The following is a 19326-nucleotide window of genomic DNA, read 5'->3' as shown; positions in this document are numbered from 1 at the left end:
CCCTCCCTCCAACTCTCACCCCTCTCTTCCTCCCCTCTCCCCTTCTCTCCAACTCTCACCCCTGTCTTCCTCCCCTCTCCCCTTCTCAACCTCCCTCCCTCCAACTCTCACCCCTGGCTTCCTCCCCTCTCCCCCCTTCTCTCCCCCCCTCCCTCCAACTCTCACCCCTCCAACTTCCTCCCCTCTCCCCTTCTCTCCCTCCCTCCAACTCTCACCCCTGTCTTCCTCCCCTTTCCCCTTCTCTCCCTCCTCCAACTCTCACCCCTGTCTTCCTCCCCTCTCCCCTTCTCTCCCTCCCTCCCTCCCTCCAACTCTCACCCCTGTCTTCCTCCCTCTCCCCTTCTCTCCCTCCCTCCCTCCAACTCTCACCCCTCTCTTCCTCCCCTCTCCCCTTCTCTCCCTCCCTCCAACTCTCACCCCTCTCTTCCTCCCCTCTCCCTTCTCTCCCTCCCTCAACTCTCACCCCTCTCTCTCTCCCTCCCCCCCCTCCTCTCCCCTCTCCCCGCCTCTCCCCCCTCTCTCCCTCTCTCCCCCCCCTCTCCCCCTCTCCCCCCTCTCTCCCTCCCCCCCTCTCTCTCCCTCCCCCCTCTCCCCTCCCTCTCCCCCTCTCCCCCCTCCCCCTCTCCCCCCCTCTCCCCCTCTCTCCCCCTCTCCCTCCCTCTCCCCCTCTCCCTCCCCCTCTCCCTCCCTCCCTCCCCCCTCCCCCCTCTCTCTCTCCCTCCCTCCCCCTCTCCCTCCCCCTCCTCTCTCTCTCCCCCTCTCTCCCTCCCCCTCCTCTCTCCCTCCATCAGAGGTGTCCCAGCGTTTCTCCACCACCCATCCTAACGGCAGACAGATCATGTTGTCCTACCTGCTACCCTGGCTGTCTAACATAGAGCTGGTGGATACAGGCCTCCTACCCCCTGCTTCCAGCCCCTGTACCCCAGAAGAGGAGCCCCGTGGTCGGGCACACACCCTGGGTCTCGCCCCTCGGCTCCGGGGGAACGGCTGGGGCTCCCTCCAGGCCAGCTCTCTGGTCCTCAACAACCTCATGTTCATGACTGCTAAGGTCAGCAGGGTTTAGGAGTGTGGCCTTGTGGGGTTGTCTTTTATGTGGAAGCAGTCCTCCCGATTTATGTTTCTGCTTTGTAGTTAATTGATTTCTTAATTGGTTGCTTAATTGATTCCTTCATTTATTATTTAATTGATTCCTTAATTGATTAGTTAGTATCATTCTGTTTACCCAGATATTGATCTAACTAATAACTGTAAATGATGAGAGGTTCAAACCCCTATTGTCTGAGTTTGACTTGTACAGTATATTATCATTCTACTAATTCCCAAGCTTTAAATTAAAGTGTTTCCTGAGTTTGACAGGTCAAGTACTTATTCCTCACTGTTCTCCTGGGTTCTCCTGGGTTCTCATTGGTTCTCCTGGGTTCTCCTGTCAGTATGGAGACGAGGTTCCAGGTCCAGAGATGGAGAACGCGTGGAACGCCCTGGTGTCCAATGAGAAGTGGAGTAACAACCTGCGTACAGCGCTCCAGTTCCTCATCAGTCTCTGTGGAGTCAGCTCTGATACCACGCTGCTGCCCTACGTGAGTAACGTGTACACACACACACACACTCACACACACACACGCACGCACGTACGCACACACAATACACACACACACGTACACACAAACGTACACACAATACACACACACGCACGCACACACACACACACACACACTTAAACAACCTGCGTACAGGTCGTGTTCTCCAGTTCCTCATCAGTATGTGGGGTCAGCAGTGATACCGATGTCTTAGTTTATCGTGTAAAGACTGTGCTAACCTGTATGTGTGTGTGTGTGTATTGTGTTTGTGTGTGTATTGTGTGTGTGTGTTGTGTGTGTGTGTGTTTATTGTGTGTGTGTGTGTATTGTGTGTGTGTGTTTATTGTGTGTGTGTGTGTGTGTGTGTGTGTGTGTTGTGTGTGTTTATTGTGTGTGTGTGTGTGTGTGTGTGTGTATTGTGTTATTGTGTGTGTGTATTGTGTGTGTTGTGTGTGTGTGTGTTTTATTGTGTGTGTGTATTGTGTGTATTGTGTGTGTTGTGTGTTTATTGTGTGTGTGTGTGTTTGTGTGTGTGTGTGTGTTTATTGTGTGTGTGTGTGTATTGTGTGTATTGTGTGTGTGTTGTGTGTATTGTGTGTGTGTGTGTGTGTGTGTGTGTTTCAGATCAAGAAGGTGGTGATCTACCTGTGTCGTAACAACACCATTCAGACCATGGAGGAGCTGTTGTTTGAGCTGCAGCAGACAGACCCAGTCAACCCTGTGGTTCTGCACTGTGATAACCCGCCCTTCTACCGCTTCGCAGCCAGTAACAAGATGTCTGCTCACCACTCAGGTGAGACAGGAGGTTGCTCATTGGCTGGGGCCAGGTGTCCGTCACAGAACCAGGAAGCAGGGGTCATTTTCAGTGAGAATAGATGCGGTAAAGGAGTCATTGCAACCCAGTTCGTATACCAGACTGACGCACAATCAACATATCTGCTCTAACAAAATGGACATTCGGCAAAACCCAACAATGTGGTTACTTTAGTCCGATGTTGATATATTTGTCTGTTTTCGCTGCGTGACATTTAGAAGTTGTCCCTTTTCAGATTTAGAAGAAGTGACAGTTAAAGGTCAACTCCCATTGGTATAAAGCTGGGGAGCATAGCTAGTATACAGACATCGCTGGAGGTGGGAGTCGTTTTGAACTGTAAAGGTTCAAAGGTTAAAGGTTACCTCCCGTTGGTATAAAGCTGGGGAGCATAGCTAGTATACAGACATCGCTGGAGGTGGGAGTTGTTTTGAACTGTAAAAAGGTTCAATAAAGTTAAAAAGGTTACCTCCCGTTGGTATAAAGCTGGGGAGCATAGCTAGTATACAGACATCGGTGGAGGTGGGAGTCGTTTTGAACTGTAAAGGTTCAAAGGTTAAAGGTTACCTCCCGTTGGTATAAAGCTGGGGAGCATAGCTAGTATACAGACATCGGTGGAGGTGGGAGTCGTTTTGAACTGTAAAGGTTCAAAGGTTAAAGGTTACCTCCCGTTGGTATAAAGCTGGGGAGCATAGCTAGTATACAGACATCGGTGGAGGTGGGAGTCGTTTTGAACTGTAATGCAGGTGATGACATGAACATGTGTTGTGGTTGACATCCGCATCTATAGAATTAGGAATTAGAATACTAGAATGAACATTAACCTTCTCACGATGGGATAAATGTCAGCTATTTTGGTCAGGTGAGTTGGTCAACCATGGTTTTCCAGTTCTTTGATAAGATATTGTGTAAAATAATGATTTCTTGAAGAGTTTATCTGCGCTGTGTGTTTGTTAGCTAGCTAGCCAGACCGTTGTAGAGGAATGATTCCATACATGTTTCAAATTAACTGCCAAAATGCCAACATTCAATTCAGACAAGGCAGCCAATCCACAGCCAGACACGGGCTGACATCAGTGCATGATGGGACTTAGACAAGTTGTCAATGCAACAAGTACTGCTATTGTATCATACTGTATAATAGCTTTCCATACTGAATAATAGCTTTCCATACTGTATAATAGCTTTCCATACTGTATAATAGCTTTCCATACTATATAATAGCTTTCCATGCTGTATAATAGCTTTCCATACTGTATAATAGCTATTGTATCATACTGTATAATAGCTTTCCATACTGTATAATAGCTATTGTATCATACTGTATAATAGCTTTCCATACTGTATAATAGCTTTCCATGCTGTATAATAGCTTTCCATACTGTATAATAGCTATTGTATCATACTGTCTCAGCTTTCCAATATTTCATTGTTTTTGAGACATTTATAGTCTTTTTACATATATTTTAGAGGCTATATATATATATATATATATATATATATATATGCAGAAAATGTTTTTAAAACTGTATTTATATTTTATTTCATTGTTTTTGAGACATTTATAGTCTTTTTACATATATTTTAGAGGCTATATATATATATATATATATATATATATATATGCAGAAAATGTGTGTAAAACTCGTAAAAACTGTATTTATAATTATATGACAATATTTTAAGTTGACAATATTTATATTACACAATTTCTGATATATCACACGCCTTACTTTTATTTTCCTGCATCGGTAAAATGGTTATGCCTCTACAGCCATTCATTCCAATTAGATTGGTTTGGATTTCTCCCTGACCAATATGGCTCCCATTTTCACCCCATTCCGGAACTTTAAGGGTTTATGACATAGCCCCTCTAGTAATTTAACGAATGGGTTGCACCTCTGTCACTCGGCTCTAAAGATGCCACAGAATATTGATATCCGACTGATGGTTAGTCTTTCTGAATGGGGACTAATGACTGTTTTGTCAGAATTATACTATAGTGGCATTGTAATACGATGTCATTGTTAAAGTAGACGTACAATTAGTTGGAAACAACTTTGCCATCGTTATGATGCGGTCAAGTTTACTTTAGAGAGATGGCAATGTTGCTATGAGCTAGCAAATTTAGTTAGAAATAGATAATGCTAACGTTAGCTAACGTTAGCTACCTAACGTTATACTGCATCTAAAATCAATCTGGTGATTTGTCAAATTTAGTCAGAAATAGCTTACAATGCTAATGTTAGCTACCTTGTTTATGTATTTATGTTGTTGTTGTTTATGTATTTATGTTGTTATTGTTGTTTATGTATTTATGTTGTTGTTGTTGTTTATGTATTTATGTTATTGTTTATGTATTTATGTTGTTGTTGTTTATGTATTCATGTTGTTGTTTATGTATTTCTGTTGTTTGTTGTTCAGGCAGGACAGGAGAACATCCGCGCGTGTACTGTTGTGGCATTTATTCTAATGTTGTTGTTGTTGTTTATGCATTTATGTTGTTGTGTGTTGTCCAGGCACTACGTCCAGCAGTAACACAGTAGTGGCAGGACAGGAGAACTTCCCAGAGACAGAGGAGTCCAAGCTGGCCAGAGAGAACGAGGAGAGGTGGGTCCCCATCACAGCACCCTTTGGGTAGATATTTTATACAATCATTACAAATAACTTTATTATTCAGAAATCAATGTGATGACACTTTAAATGTAAACGCCTACCCTCACTGTGTGTGTGTTCTCAGGTCCAAGGCTCACAACAGACTGGAGTCTCGCTACAGTAACAGCTCAGGCGGTTCTTATGACGACGAGAAGAGTGAGTAGAACCGTAAACCTTAATCCCCTTTTATGGGGATTTTTTTATTCAGCTAATTGAATTTCCGTGACGGCGCGGAACCTCCCTGCAGATTCCTCTGCAGTCTGTAAACACACACACCCCTATGGGAAAGGGCCTTGGGCTCTGCATTCCTCTCCACAATGTCCTCATGGTGTTAGTCACTTCAACCTCGTTAGTAGTCTGTTGTTGTAATTATCACTAATCTCGTAGCGTCTTTGACAAACCGACAAGAGATTTACACACACACACACACACACACACACACACACACACACACACACACACACACAGCGAGAGAGACTGAAAGGAGTTTTACAACATAAAGATAGACATGCTTTGTGACAGATGTAGGATCTTAATTTGAGCCAGTTTGCTACAGCAGGAAAATAATCCTGCAGCAACAGGAAATTTGAATTATTATGTGGATTATAATTCATATAATTTTTTTTGTAGGAGTTGATTCATTTTTTGTTAGGTAAAATTAAGTCAAAACTTTCTACTTGGAAGTTGCAAACTTCAGAAGCCTTTACAAACTTTAAATATCCTACACGTTTTAGATTTCCTGCATTGCGGGAAAGTTATCCTGCTAACAGGGTGATCAAATTAAGATCCTACATCTAGTGCTGGAATTTGGCTGAGCAGCCTACTCTGCCTACTCTGACCACATGTTCCAACGCAGGAGAGCGATGTTCACTTCTCAGTGCAGGCAGGCACTTCCATTCCTCCCTTATCTGTCTCTGATACGGACAGGATACAGACAGGATACAGACACAGACCTGATACAGACAAGACACAGACAGGATACAGATACAGACCTGATACAGACAGGATACAGACACAGACCTGATACTGACAGGATACAGATACAGACCTGATACAGACAGGATACAGACACAGACCTGATACAGACAGGATACAGACAAGACACAGACAGGATACAGACACAGACAGGATACAGATACAGACCTGATACAGACAAGACACAGACAGGATACAGATACAGACCTGATACAGACAGGATACAGACACAGACCTGATACAGACAGGATACAGACAAGACACAGACAGGATACAGACACAGACAGGATACAGATACAGACCTGATACAGACAAGACACAGACAGGATACAGATACAGACAGGACACAGACAGGATACAGACACAGACCTGATACAGACAGGATACAGATACAGACAGGATACAGACACAGACAGGATACAGATACAGACAAGACACAGACAGGATACAGATACAGACCTGATACAGACAAGACACAGACAGGATACAGACACAGACAGGATACAGATACAGACCTGATACAGACAGGATACAGACACAGACAGGATACAGACAGGATACAGACACAGACAGGATACAGATACAGACCTGATACAGACAAGACACAGACAGGATACAGATACAGACAGGATACAGACACAGACCTGATACTGACAGGATACAGATACAGACCTGATACAGACAGGATACAGACACAGACCTGATACAGACAGGATACAGACAAGACACAGACAGGATACAGACACAGACAGGATACAGATACAGACCTGATACAGACAAGACACAGACAGGATACAGATACAGACAGGACACAGACAGGATACAGACACAGACCTGATACAGACAGGATACAGACACAGACCTGATACTGACAGGATACAGATACAGACCTGATACAGACAAGACACAGACAGGATACAGATACAGACAGGATACAGACAGGATACAGACAGGATACAGACAGGATACAGACACAGACCTGATACAGACAGGATACAGACACAGACCTGATACTGACAGGATACAGATACAGACCTGATACAGACAAGACACAGACAGGATACAGATACAGACAGGATACAGACAGGATACAGACACAGACACAGACCTGATACAGACAGGATACAGACACAGACCTGATACTGACAGGATACAGATACAGACCTGATACAGACAAGACACAGACAGGATACAGATACAGACAGGATACAGACAGGATACAGACACAGACCTGATACTGACAGGATACAGATACAGACCTGATACAGACAGGATACAGACAAGACACAGACCTGATACAGACCTGATACAGACCTGATACAGACAGGATACAGACAGGATACAGACAGGATACAGACACAGACAGGATACAGATACAGACCTGATACAGACAGGATACAGACAGGATACAGACAGGATACAGACAGGATACAGATACAGACCTGATACAGACAGGATACAGACACAGACAGGATACAGATACAGACAGGATACAGATTCAGACAGGATACAGATACAGACCTGATACAGACAGGATACAGACACAGACAGGATACTGACCATGTTCTACAGTATCACTTTCCCTTACAGACATATCAGACACCAGCACAGATATTCAGTCTGGATATCAGCCATACCAACCACAGAACACACACAGTGTCAGCCTGTCATCAATGAAGGCATTCTGTCTATGTTTAGCCTGCATGCTTTGGGAGGAATCCAGACCAATGTGTGTGTGTGTGTGTGTGTGTGAGTGTCTGCCTTTTTGGCTGTCTCACTATCAAGAGTATATGTCTCCCACTCAAGAGTGTGTGTTTGTGTCGCTCTCAAATGTGTTTGTGTGTTTTGCGATGTCTGATTGGCTAATCGCATACCACACATTCATGAGATAGTTCTGTGGTGGTTTGTCACCATACTGTCACATGGTGGCTCTTCTTTCATCAGTCTTTAGAGTTTCTCTTATTGTTCAGGTTTTATTGTCTAACAGCGCTTACAGATTTTAATTAATCAAATCTTTTCTAATATTTTTCCTTGATTGAGCCTGATTGGTGTAAAATGGAAAACCCCGCCCACCTGGCTCTCCAGGAAATCTAATGCAAACGATCAATGTATCTTAAAGATGTATAATCATATTTAAACACGGATCTGATTATCATTCTAAACCCAGATCTGATTATCATTCTAAACCCAGATCTGATTATCATTATAAACCCAGATCTGATTATCATTCTAAACCCAGATCTGATTATCATTCTAAACCCAGATCTGATTATCATTCTAAACCCAGATCTGATTATCATTCTAAACCCAGATCTGATTATCATTCCAAACCCAGATCTGATTATCATTCTAAACCCAGATCTGATTATCATTCTAAACCCAGATCTGATTATCATTCTAAACCCAGATCTGATTATCATTCTAAACCCAGATCTGATTATCATTCTAAACCCAGATCTGATTATCATTCTAAACCAAGATCTGATTATCATTCTAAACCCAGATCTGATTATCATTCTAAACCCAGATCTGATTATCATTCTAAACACAGATCTGATTATCATTATGTGTGTGTTATCATTTGTCTAAACCCAGATCTGATTAAAATTCCTGGCCCAATTGATTATCATTCTAAACACAGATTCTGATTATCATTATTCCCCCAGATGACCCTCTCCCCCCAGCTGGTTGGCTGATAAAAATACTCCTGGCCCTAATTGTTAGAACATAACACTGTTTCCTGATTGGACTACCTTCCTGAAACCATCAGACCTGACCACTACACAGGTAAACACACTACAATAAATGATGAAAAAACACTGGTCAACTACCTGAGCGTCCTTGAAACCATCACACCTAGCCGGCCCATGCCAGTTAACAAAGGTTGATGAAAACACTAGTCAACTACCTTCCTGAAACCATCACACCTAGGGGACCACTACACAGGTAAACACACAACAATAAATATGATGAAAAACACTAGTCAACTACCTGCTTTTCCTGACTGAAACCATCACACCTAGGGGACCACTACACAGGTAAACACACTACAATAAATATGATGAAAAACACTAGTCAACTACCTGCTTTTCCTGACTGAAACCATCACACCTAGGGGACCACTACACAGGTAAACACACTACAAAAAATATGATGAAAAACACTAGTCAACTACCTGCTTTTCCTGACTGAAACCATCACACCTAGGGGACCACTACACAGGTAAACACACTACAATAAATATGATGAAAAACACTAGTCAACAACCTGCTTTTCCTGACTAAAACCATCACACCTAGGGGACCACTACACAGGTAAACACACAACAATAAATATGATGAAAAACACTAGTCAACGACCTGCTTTTCCTGACTAAAACCATCACACCTAGGGGACCACTACACAGGTAAACACACAACAATAAATATGATGAAAAACACTAGTCAACGACCTGCTTTTCCTGACTAAAACCACGAGGATAACGAGACGAGATGTCCTGGGGGAAAAAAACATTACTATTACAAATGACTTTTTATTTTAGTCTACGAAAGTGTGACGAGATGAGAATTCGGCGGCAGGGTAGCCTAGTGGTTAGAGCGTTGGACTAGTAACCGGAAGGTTGCAAGTTCAAACCCCCGAGCTGACAAGGTACAAATCTGTCGTTCTGCCCCTGAACAGGCAGTTAACCCACTGTTCCTAGGCCGTCATTGAAAATAAGAATTTGTTCTTAACTGACTTGCCTAGTAAAATAAAATAAAAATTAAAAAATGTGAGACTAATGGACATTTCATTTGACATGAAGCTCCTGCAGAATATTTTATGCAGTCCTCTCATTGGCAGAATTGTCATCTTTCATTTGAGCTGATCTGCGCGGCTCTCCCACACAGCTCCCAGGTGGTCTCTTCAGTCACTCGTCCATCTTTTGAACTGATGTGAAGCCGCTGGGAAACAATACTGTTTACAGATGTAGGATCTTAGTTTGATCACTCCTTTTGTTGCTGAGAATTTTCCTGCACAGTAGGAAATGGAAACTTGTGGTGTACTCAAAGTTTAAAATTAAAATAAAAAAAACATGCTTCGAAAGTTTGTAATTTTCACTTTAAAATGTCAGACTTCATTTGCCCTAATGAAAAATGTATCAACCCCAACAAAAAAGTATTATAATCCACATAATATTTCATATGTCCTGTTGCTGCAGGATTATTTTTCTGCTGTAGCAAACTGGCTCATATAAAGATCCTTAATTTCATCTATTTTTGCTTTGATCTCATCAGAAGCTCTATTTTCTAACACTGTTATTCATTCATCTGTGTTGCGGTCCACAAATGCCATTTGTTGACTATTAGGAGTACAGTAATACTTCTGGCGTATCTGGAAAGCTCAAATTCGCCCCTTTTCAGAGAAACCATAGTTATTTAGGACCTTGACGGTTATGATGGGGAGAAAGTCAGAGCTGTAAATTGTTTAACCTGTAGCCAAGACTTTATGGTAGGCCTATATGGTTGACTAAGGCTAGCATTGGTTACAATATGCCACAATATCAATGTTGCCAGCTATGGTATATGAGGGGATAGTAGGCCTAGTTGGACATGGCTATCTGAATGTGTACAATAGCCTAGATATGACATTATTTAATAGAAAAGAATGCACTGACTATTATGTGACTAAAATGGTGTGACCAAGGGAATGGAATCTATTATGTACAAGATGGAAGGTAAGTTAGAGGTGTGTATGAACTATTTAATAAAACAAAAGAAAACTACAATGACTAAAAACTAGACTTAAATGACTGTGACTAAAACTAGACTTAAATGACTGTGACTAAAACTAGACTTAAATGACTGTGACTAAAACTAGACTTAAATGACTGACTAAAATAGGACTTAACAAAAACAACACTGACACACATGCACATCCAGTACACACGTGCACACACACACACACACACACACACACACACACACACACACAGAGGCACCTGCATACCTTTCCAGCCAAGAGGCTGCTAATCTGCTGATCCAGCTGCAGGACAGAATGTAGAGAATTTAGGTGGTTCCTCACCACCTAAATATAATTATCTCTGTCTCAGTAAGACAATATATTTATCTCTGTCTCAGTAAGACAATATATTTATCTCTGTCTCAGTAAGACAATATATTTATCTCTGTCTCAGTAAAACAATATAAAATGTATACTCTTGTGAATTTTATGGTTTTTACTAGATTACTTGTAGTTTTTCATGTTGTTTGTCTGTAATTTTTGTAATGACTCGGCGCTGCCTACCTTGGCCAGGATGCTCTTGAAAAAGAGATTTTAAATCTCAATGAGCCCTTCCTGGTTAAATAAAGGTTCAAATAATAATAATAATAAAAAAATATTTATCTCTGTAAGAAAATATAATAATCTCTGTTTTAGTAAGATAATATTTATTTTACCAGGTAAATTGACTGAGAACACATTCTCTTTTACAGCAACGACCTGGGGAATAGTTACAGGGGAGAGGAGGAGGGATGAATGAGCCAAATGTAAACTGGGGATTATTAGGTGACTGTGATGGTTTGAGGGCCAGATTAGGAATTTAGCCAGGACACCGGGGTTAACACCCCAACTCTTACGATAAGTGCCATGGGATCTTTAATGACCTCAGAGAGTCAGGACACCCGTCCTGAGGAAAGAGTGCCTCCTACTGTCCCATCCAAATGACAGCACCCTACACAGGGTATCACTGCCCTGGGGAATTGGGATATTTTTTTTTTTTAGACCAGAGGAAAGAGTGCCTCCTACTGGCCCTCCAACACCACTTCCAGCAGCATCTGGTCTCCCATCCAGGGACTGACCAGAACCAGCCCTGCTTCGCTTCAGAAGCAAGCCAGCAGTGGTATGCAGGGTGGTATGCTGCTGGCTTGCTGAGATAATATAATTATCTCTGTCTCAGTAAGAAAATATAATCATCTCTGTCTCAGTAAAACAATATAATCATCTCTGTCTCAGTAAGACAATATAATCATCTCTGTCTCAGTAAAACAATATAATCATCTCTGTCTCAGTAAGACAATATAATCATCTCTGTCTCAGTAAGACAATATAATCATCTCTGTCTCAGTAAAACAATATAATCATCTCTGTCTCAGTAAGACAATATAATCATCTCTGTCTCAGTAAGACAATATAATCATCTCTGTCTCAGTAAGACAATATAATCATCTCTGTCTCAGTAAGACAATATAATCATCTCTGTCTCAGTAAAACAATATAATCATCTCTGTCTCAGTAAGACAATATAATCATCTCTGTCTCAGTAAAACAATATAATCATCTCTGTCTCAGTAAGACAATATAATCATCTCTGTCTCAGTAAGACAATATAATCATCTCTGTCTCAGTAAGACAATATAATCATCTCTGTCTCAGTAAAACAATATAATCATCTCTGTCTCAGTAAGACAATATAATCATCTCTGTCTCAGTAAACAATATAATCATCTCTGTCTCAGTAAAACAATATAATCATCTCTGTCTCAGTAAACAATATAATCATCTCTGTCTCAGTAAGACAATATAATCATCTCTGTCTCAGTAAAACAATATAATCATCTCTGTCTCAGTAAGACAATATAATCATCTCTGTCTCAGTAAAACAATATAATCATCTCTGTCTCAGTAAGACAATATAATCATCTCTGTCTCAGTAAGACAATATAATCATCTCTGTCTCAGTAAAACAATATAATATAATCATCTCTGTCTAATCATCTCTGTCTCAGTAAAACAATATAATTATCTCTGTCTCAGTAAAACAATATAATCATCTCTGTCTCAGTAAGACAATATAATCATCTCTGTCTCAGTAAGACAATATAATCATCTCTGTCTCAGTAAGACAATATAAACATCTCTGTCTCAGTAAGACAATATAATCATCTCTGTCTCAGTAAGAAAGAGATCAGAGATCAGAGATATCAATAGAGAGACATACAACGACACTGTCGATGAAAAACGTGTGTCTATTTAAAATGCTGTCTGTCAACTGTGTGCGTGTTCTTCTCTATGGTTGGACTATATGACAATGTCATAAAATAACTAGTTTGGGAGAAAAAAAAACGTTAAAAGTTCATGTTAATGTAGCATGTTTATATCAAGACCTCTATTTCTATTCCAAAACTTGTTTTTTGAAATGTGCAGATACTTGCAAATTCCTTTTTATTCCCTTTGTTCATTTGTACAGGTTAACTAACTCAATCATGTGTTGTGTTGTGCGTTCTCTCAGGTGTAACATAGCAGTGATCTTCATGACAGAGATGGTGGTGGACCACAGTGTGAGAGAGGACTGGGCCCTTCACCTTCCACTACTGCTGCACGCCCTCTTCCTAGGTACAGTACCTTCTCTGTGTCTCTGTTTGTCTGTGTTTGGTCTCGCTCTCGTACGCACACACACACGCATGCACGCACACACGCACACACACACACACACACACACACACACACACACGTCTCAGGTTTTGAAGAAGCGTGCAATTGGCATGCTGACATCAGAAATGTCCACCATAGCTGTTGCCAGAGAATTTAATGTTATTTTCTCTGCCATAAGCCGCCTCCAACGTTGTTTTAGAGAATTTGATAATATGTCCAGCCGGCCTCACAACCGCAGACCACGTGTAACCACGCCAACCCAGGACCTCCACATACAGCCTCTTCACCAGCGGGATTGTCTGAGACCAGACACCCAGACAGCTGATTAAATTGATTATTTCTGTCTGTAATAAAGCGCTTTTGTGGGGAAACACTCATTCTGATTGGCTGGGCCTGGCTCCCCATTGGCTGGGCCTGGCTCCCCAGTGGCTGGGCCTGGCTCCCCATGTGGCTGGGCCTGGCTCCCCAGTGGCTGGGCCTGGCTCCCCTGTGGCTGGGCCTGGCTCCCCATTGGCTGGGCCTGGCTCCCCTGTGGCTGGGCCTGGCTCCCCATTGGCTGGGCCTGGCTCCCCTGTGGCTGCGCCTGGCTCCCCAGTGGCTGGGCCTGGCTCCCCTGTGGCTGGGCCTGGCTCCCCATTGGCTGGGCCTGGCTCCCCAGGGCCTGGCTCCCCTGTGGCTGGGCCTGGCTCCCCAGTGGCTGGGCCTGGCTCCCCTGTGGCTGGGCCTGGCTCCCCAGTGGCTGGGCCTGGCTCCCCAGTGGCTGGGCCTGGCTCCCCTGTGGCTGGGCCTGGCTCCCAGTGGCTGGGCCTGGCTCCCCTGTGGCTGGGCCTGGCTCCCCAGTGGCTGGGCCTGGCTCCCCTGTGGCTGCGCCCCTGCCCAGTCATGTGGAATTAATAGATTAGGGTTTAATGAATTTATTTCAGTTGACTGATTCCCTTGTTTGAACTGTTGCATGTTGCGTTTATATTTTTGTCCAGTATAGTTCTATGATCTCACATGTCTATACTGAAGAGCTTCTTTGTGTCATGCATGGGGCCTTTACTGTTTCCTGTCCTGGATCCCTATAGGTCTGGACCCCTACAGGTCTGGACCCCTACAGGTCTGGACCCCAAAAGGTCTGGACCACTACAGGTCTGGACCCCTACAGGTCTAACGTTGTCTCTATTCTCCAGGTCTAGACCCCTACAGGTCTAACGTTGTCTCTATTCTCCAGGTCTGGACCCCTACAGGTCTAACGTTGTCTCTATTCTCCAGGTCTAGACCCCTACAGGTCTAACGTTGTCTCTATTCTCCAGGTCTAGACCCCTACAGGTCGAATTCTGTCTCTATTCTACAGGTCTAATGTTGTCTCTATTCTCCAGGTCTGGACCCCTACAGGTCTAATGTTGTCTCTATTCTCCAGGTCTGGACCCCTACAGGTCTAATGTTGTCTCTATTCTCCAGGTCTAGACCCCTACAGGTCTAACGTTGTCTCTATTCTCCAGGTCTAGACCCCTACAGGTCGAATTCTGTCTCTATTCTACAGGTCTAATGTTGTCTCTATTCTCCAGGTCTGGACCCCTACAGGTCTAACGTTGTCTCTATTCTCCAGGTCTGGACCCCTACAGGTCTAACGTTGTCTCTATTCTCCAGGTCTGGACCCCTACAGGTCTAATGTTGTCTCTATTCTCCAGGTCTGGACCCCTACAGGTCTAACGTTGTCTCTATTCTCCAGGTCTAGACCCCTACAGGTCTAACGTTGTCTCTATTCTCCAGGTCTGGACCCCTACAGGTCTGGACCCCAAAAGGTCTGGACCCCTACAGGTCGAATTCTGTCTCTATTCTACAGGTCTAATGTTCTCTCTATTCTCCAGGTCTGGACCCCTACAGGTCTAACGTTGTCTCTATTCTCCAGGTCTAGACCCCTACAGGTCTAACGTTGTCTCTATTCTCCAGGTCTGGACCCCTACAGGTCTAACGTTCTCTCTATTCTCCAGGTCTAGACCCCTACAGGTCTAATGTTCTCTCTATTCTCCAAGTCTAGACCCCTACAGGTCTGGACCCCTACAGGTCTAACCTTCTCTCTATTCTCCAGGTCTGGACCCCTACAGGTCTGGACCCCTACAGGTCCAATGTTTTCTCTATTCTCCAGGTCTGGACCCCTACAGGTCTGGACCCCTACAGGTCTAACGTTCTCTCTATTCTTAAGGTCTGGACCCCTACAGGTCTGGACCCCTACAGGTCTAACGTTCTCTCTATTCTCCAGGTCTAGACCCCTACAGGTCTAACGTTCTCTCTATTCTCCAGGTCTAGACCCCTACAGGTCTAATGTTCTCTCTATTCTCCAAGTCTAGACCCCTACAGGTCTGGACCCCTACAGGTCTAACCTTCTCTCTATTCTCCAGGTCTGGACCCCTACAGGTCTGGACCCCTACAGGTCCAATGTTTTCTCTATTCTCCAGGTCTGGACCCCTACAGGTCTAACGTTCTCTCTATTCTTAAGGTCTGGACCACTACAGGTCTGGACCCCTACAGGTCTAACGTTCTCTCTATTCTCCAGGTCTGGACCCCTACAGGTCTGGACCCCTACAGGTCTAACGTTCTCTCTATTCTCCAGGTCTGCACCCCTACAGGTCTAACGTTCTCTCTATTCTCCAGGTCTAGACCCCTACAGGTCTAACGTTCTCTCTATTCTCCAGGTCTGGACCCCTACAAGTCTGGACCCCTACAGGTCGAATTCTGTCTCTATTCTACAGGTCTAATGTTCTCTCTATTCTCCAGGTCTAGACCCCTACAGGTCTAACGTTGTCTCTATTCTCCAGGTCTGGACCCCTACAGGTCTAACGTTGTCTCTATTCTCCAGGTCTGGACCCCTACAGGTTGAATGCTGTCTCTATTATCCAGGTCTGTACCCCTACAGGTCTAACGTTCTCTCTATTCTCCAGGTCTGGACCCCTACAGGTCTAACGTTCTCTCTTTTCCCCAGGTCTAGACCACTACAGGTCTAACGTTCTCTCTATTCTCCAGGTCTGGACCCCGACAGGTCTGGACCCCTACAGGTCTAACGTTCTCTCTATTCTCCAGGTCTGGACCCCTACAGGTCTAACGTTCTCTCTATTCTCCAGGTCTAGACCACTACAGGCCAGAGGTGTTTGAACACAGCAAGCGTCTCCTCCTCCACCTCCTCATCGCTTTATCCTGCAACAACAACTTCCAGGTATTTCTATTTATTATGGATCCCCATTAGTTCCTGCCAAGGCAGCAGCTACTCTTCCTGGGGTTTATTATGGATCCCCATTAGTTCCTGTCAAGGCAGCAGCTACTCTTCCTGGGGTTTATTATAGATCCCCATTAGTTCCTGCCAAGGCAGCAGCTACTCTTCCTGGGGTTTATTATGGATCCCCATTAGTTCCTGCCAAGGCAGCAGCTACTCTTCCTGGGGTTTATTATGGATCCCCATTAGTTCCTGCCAAGGCAGCAGCTTCTCATCCTGGGGTTTATTATGGATCCCCATTAGTTCCTGCCGAGGCAGCAGCTACTCTTCCTGGGGTTTATTATGGATCCCCATTAGTTCCTGCCGAGGCAGCAGCTACTCTTCCTGGGGTTTATTATGGATCCCCATTAGTTCCTGCCGAGGCAGCATCTACTCTTCCTGGGGTTTATTATGGATCCCCATTAGTTCCTGCCAAGGCAGCAGCTACTCTTCCTGGGGTTTATTATAGATCCACATTAGTTCCTGCCAAGGCAGCAGCTACTCTTCCTGGGGTTTATTATGGATCCCCATTAGTTCCTGCCAAGGCAGCAGCTACTCTTCCTGGGGTTTATTATGGATCCCCATTAGTTCCTGCCAAGGCAGCAGCTACTCTTCCTGGGGTTTATTATGGATCCCCATTAGTTCCTGCCAAGGCAGCAGCTTCTCATCCTGGGGTTTATTATGGATCCCCATTAGTTCCTGCCAATGCAGCAGCTACTCTTCCTGGGGTTTATTATGGATCCCCATTAGTTCCTGCCAAGGCAGCAGCTACTCTTCCTGGGGTTTATTATGGATCCCCATTAGTTCCTGCCAAGGCAGCAGCTTCTCATCCTGGGGTTTATTATGGATCCCCATTAGTTCCTGCCAAGGCAGCAGCTACTCTTCCTGCGGTTTATTATGGACCCATTAGTTCCTGCCAAGGCAGCAGCTACTCTTCCTGGGGTTTATTATGGATCCCCATTAGTTCCTGCCAAGGCAGCAGCTACTCTTCCTGGGGTTTATTATGGATCCCCATTAGTTCCTGCCAAGGCAGCAGCTACTCTTCCTGGGGTTTATTATGGATCCCCATTAGTTCCTGCCAAGGCAGCAGCTACTCTTCCTGGGGTTTATTATGGATCCCCATTAGTTCCTGCCAAGGCAGCAGCTACTCTTCCTGGGGTTTATTATGGATCCCCATTAGTTCCAGCTACTCTTCCTGGGGTTTATTATGGATCCCCATTAGTTCCAGCTACTCTTCCTGGGGTTTATTATGGATCCCCATTAGTTCCTGCCAAGGCAGCAGCTACTCTTCCTGGGGTTTATTATGGATCCCCATTAGTTCCAGCTTATCTTCCTGGGGTCCAGCCAAATTAAGGCAGTTATACATGTTTTTTAACATTCACTCTGGAATGTTGGGCCCAACGTAGCAAAACGTTTTCCAATGGGAAGCTTTGGCACAAGAGGGGAATAAGACCAGCATGTTTTTATGGTTGTGTGTAAGATTGTCTGAGAGTTTGTATGTTTTCAGGTCATAACCTGTGTGTGTGTGGTTGTGTGTTTTAGATTCATAGCGTGTGTGTGTGTGTGGGTGGTTGTGTGTTTTAGATTCATAGTGTGTGTGTGTGTGGGTGGTTGTGTGTTTTAGATTCATAGTGTGTGTGTGTGTGGTTGTGTGTTTTAGATTCATAGTGTGTGTGTGTGTGTGGGTGGTTGTGTGTTTTAGATTCATAGTGTGTGTGTGTGTGGGGGTGGTTGTGTGTTTTAGATTCATAGTGTTTGTGTGTGTGTGTGGGTGGTTGTGTGTTTTAGATTCATAGTGTGTGTGTGTGTTTGTGTTTTAGATTCATAGTGTGTGTGTGTGTGGGTGGTTGTGTGTTTTAGATTCATAGTGTGTGTGTGTGTGTGGGGGGTTGTGTGTTTTAGATTCATAGTGTGTGTGTGTGGGTGGTTGTGTGTTTTAGATTCATAGTGTGTGGTTGTGTGTTTTAGATTCAGAGTGTGTGTGTATATGTGTGGGTGGTTGTGTGTTTTAGATTCATAGTGTGTGTGTATATGTGTGGGTGGTTGTGTGTTTTAGATTCATAGTGTGTGTATATGTGTGGGTGGTTGTGTGTTTTAGATTCATAGTGTGTGTGTGTGTGTGGATTCATAGTGTTTGTGTGTTTTAGATTCATAGTGTGTGTGTATATGTGTGTGGTGGTTGTGTGTTTTAGATTCATAGTGTGTGTGTGTGTGTGGGTGGTTGTGTGTTTTAGATTCATAGTGTGTGTGTGTGTGGTTGTGTGTTTTAGATGTGTTGTGGTGTTTTTTAGATTCATAGTGTGTGTGTGTGTGTGTGGATTCATAGTGGTTGTGTGTTTTAGATTCATAGTGTGTGTGTGTGTGTGGTGTGGTTGTGTGTTTTGTAGATTCATAGTGTGTGTGTGTGTGTGGTTGTGTGTTTTAGATTCATAGCGTGTGTGTGTGTGTGGGTGGTTGTGTGTTTTAGATTCATAGCGTGTGTGTGTGTGTGGGTGGTTGTGTGTTTTAGATTCATAGTGTGTGTGTGTGTGGGTGTGGTGGTTGTGTGTTTTAGATTCATAGTGTGTGTGTGTGTGTGGGTGGTTGTGTGTTTTAGATTCATAGTGTGTGTGTGTGTGGGTGGTTGTGTGTTTTAGATTCATAGCGTGTGTGTGTGTGTGGGTGGT

At 43.9% G+C, this 19326-nt stretch overlaps 1 protein-coding gene across 1 annotated transcript in view; it reads left to right on the top strand.

Annotated features, from left to right (window-relative positions):
- The window catches only part of fryb (furry homolog b (Drosophila)), a 208516-nt gene that overhangs the window by 149381 nt on the left and 39809 nt on the right, over positions 1-19326 (top strand). Inside the window, 10 exon segments of the mRNA XM_065004939.1 lie at positions 792-1048; positions 1431-1577; positions 2202-2370; positions 4908-4998; positions 5129-5199; positions 8685-8713; positions 8850-8901; positions 8904-8964; positions 13286-13389; positions 16533-16624. Of these exon segments, the coding sequence (XP_064861011.1) occupies positions 792-1048; positions 1431-1577; positions 2202-2370; positions 4908-4998; positions 5129-5199; positions 8685-8713; positions 8850-8901; positions 8904-8964; positions 13286-13389; positions 16533-16624 (1073 nt within the window).

Source organism: Oncorhynchus nerka, linkage group LG19 (assembly GCF_034236695.1).
Source record: "Oncorhynchus nerka isolate Pitt River linkage group LG19, Oner_Uvic_2.0, whole genome shotgun sequence".
Classification (NCBI taxonomy): Eukaryota; Metazoa; Chordata; class Actinopteri; order Salmoniformes; family Salmonidae; genus Oncorhynchus; species Oncorhynchus nerka.
The sequence above is the reverse complement of the archived record's forward strand: the minus strand, read 5'-3'. Positions and strand labels throughout refer to the sequence as shown.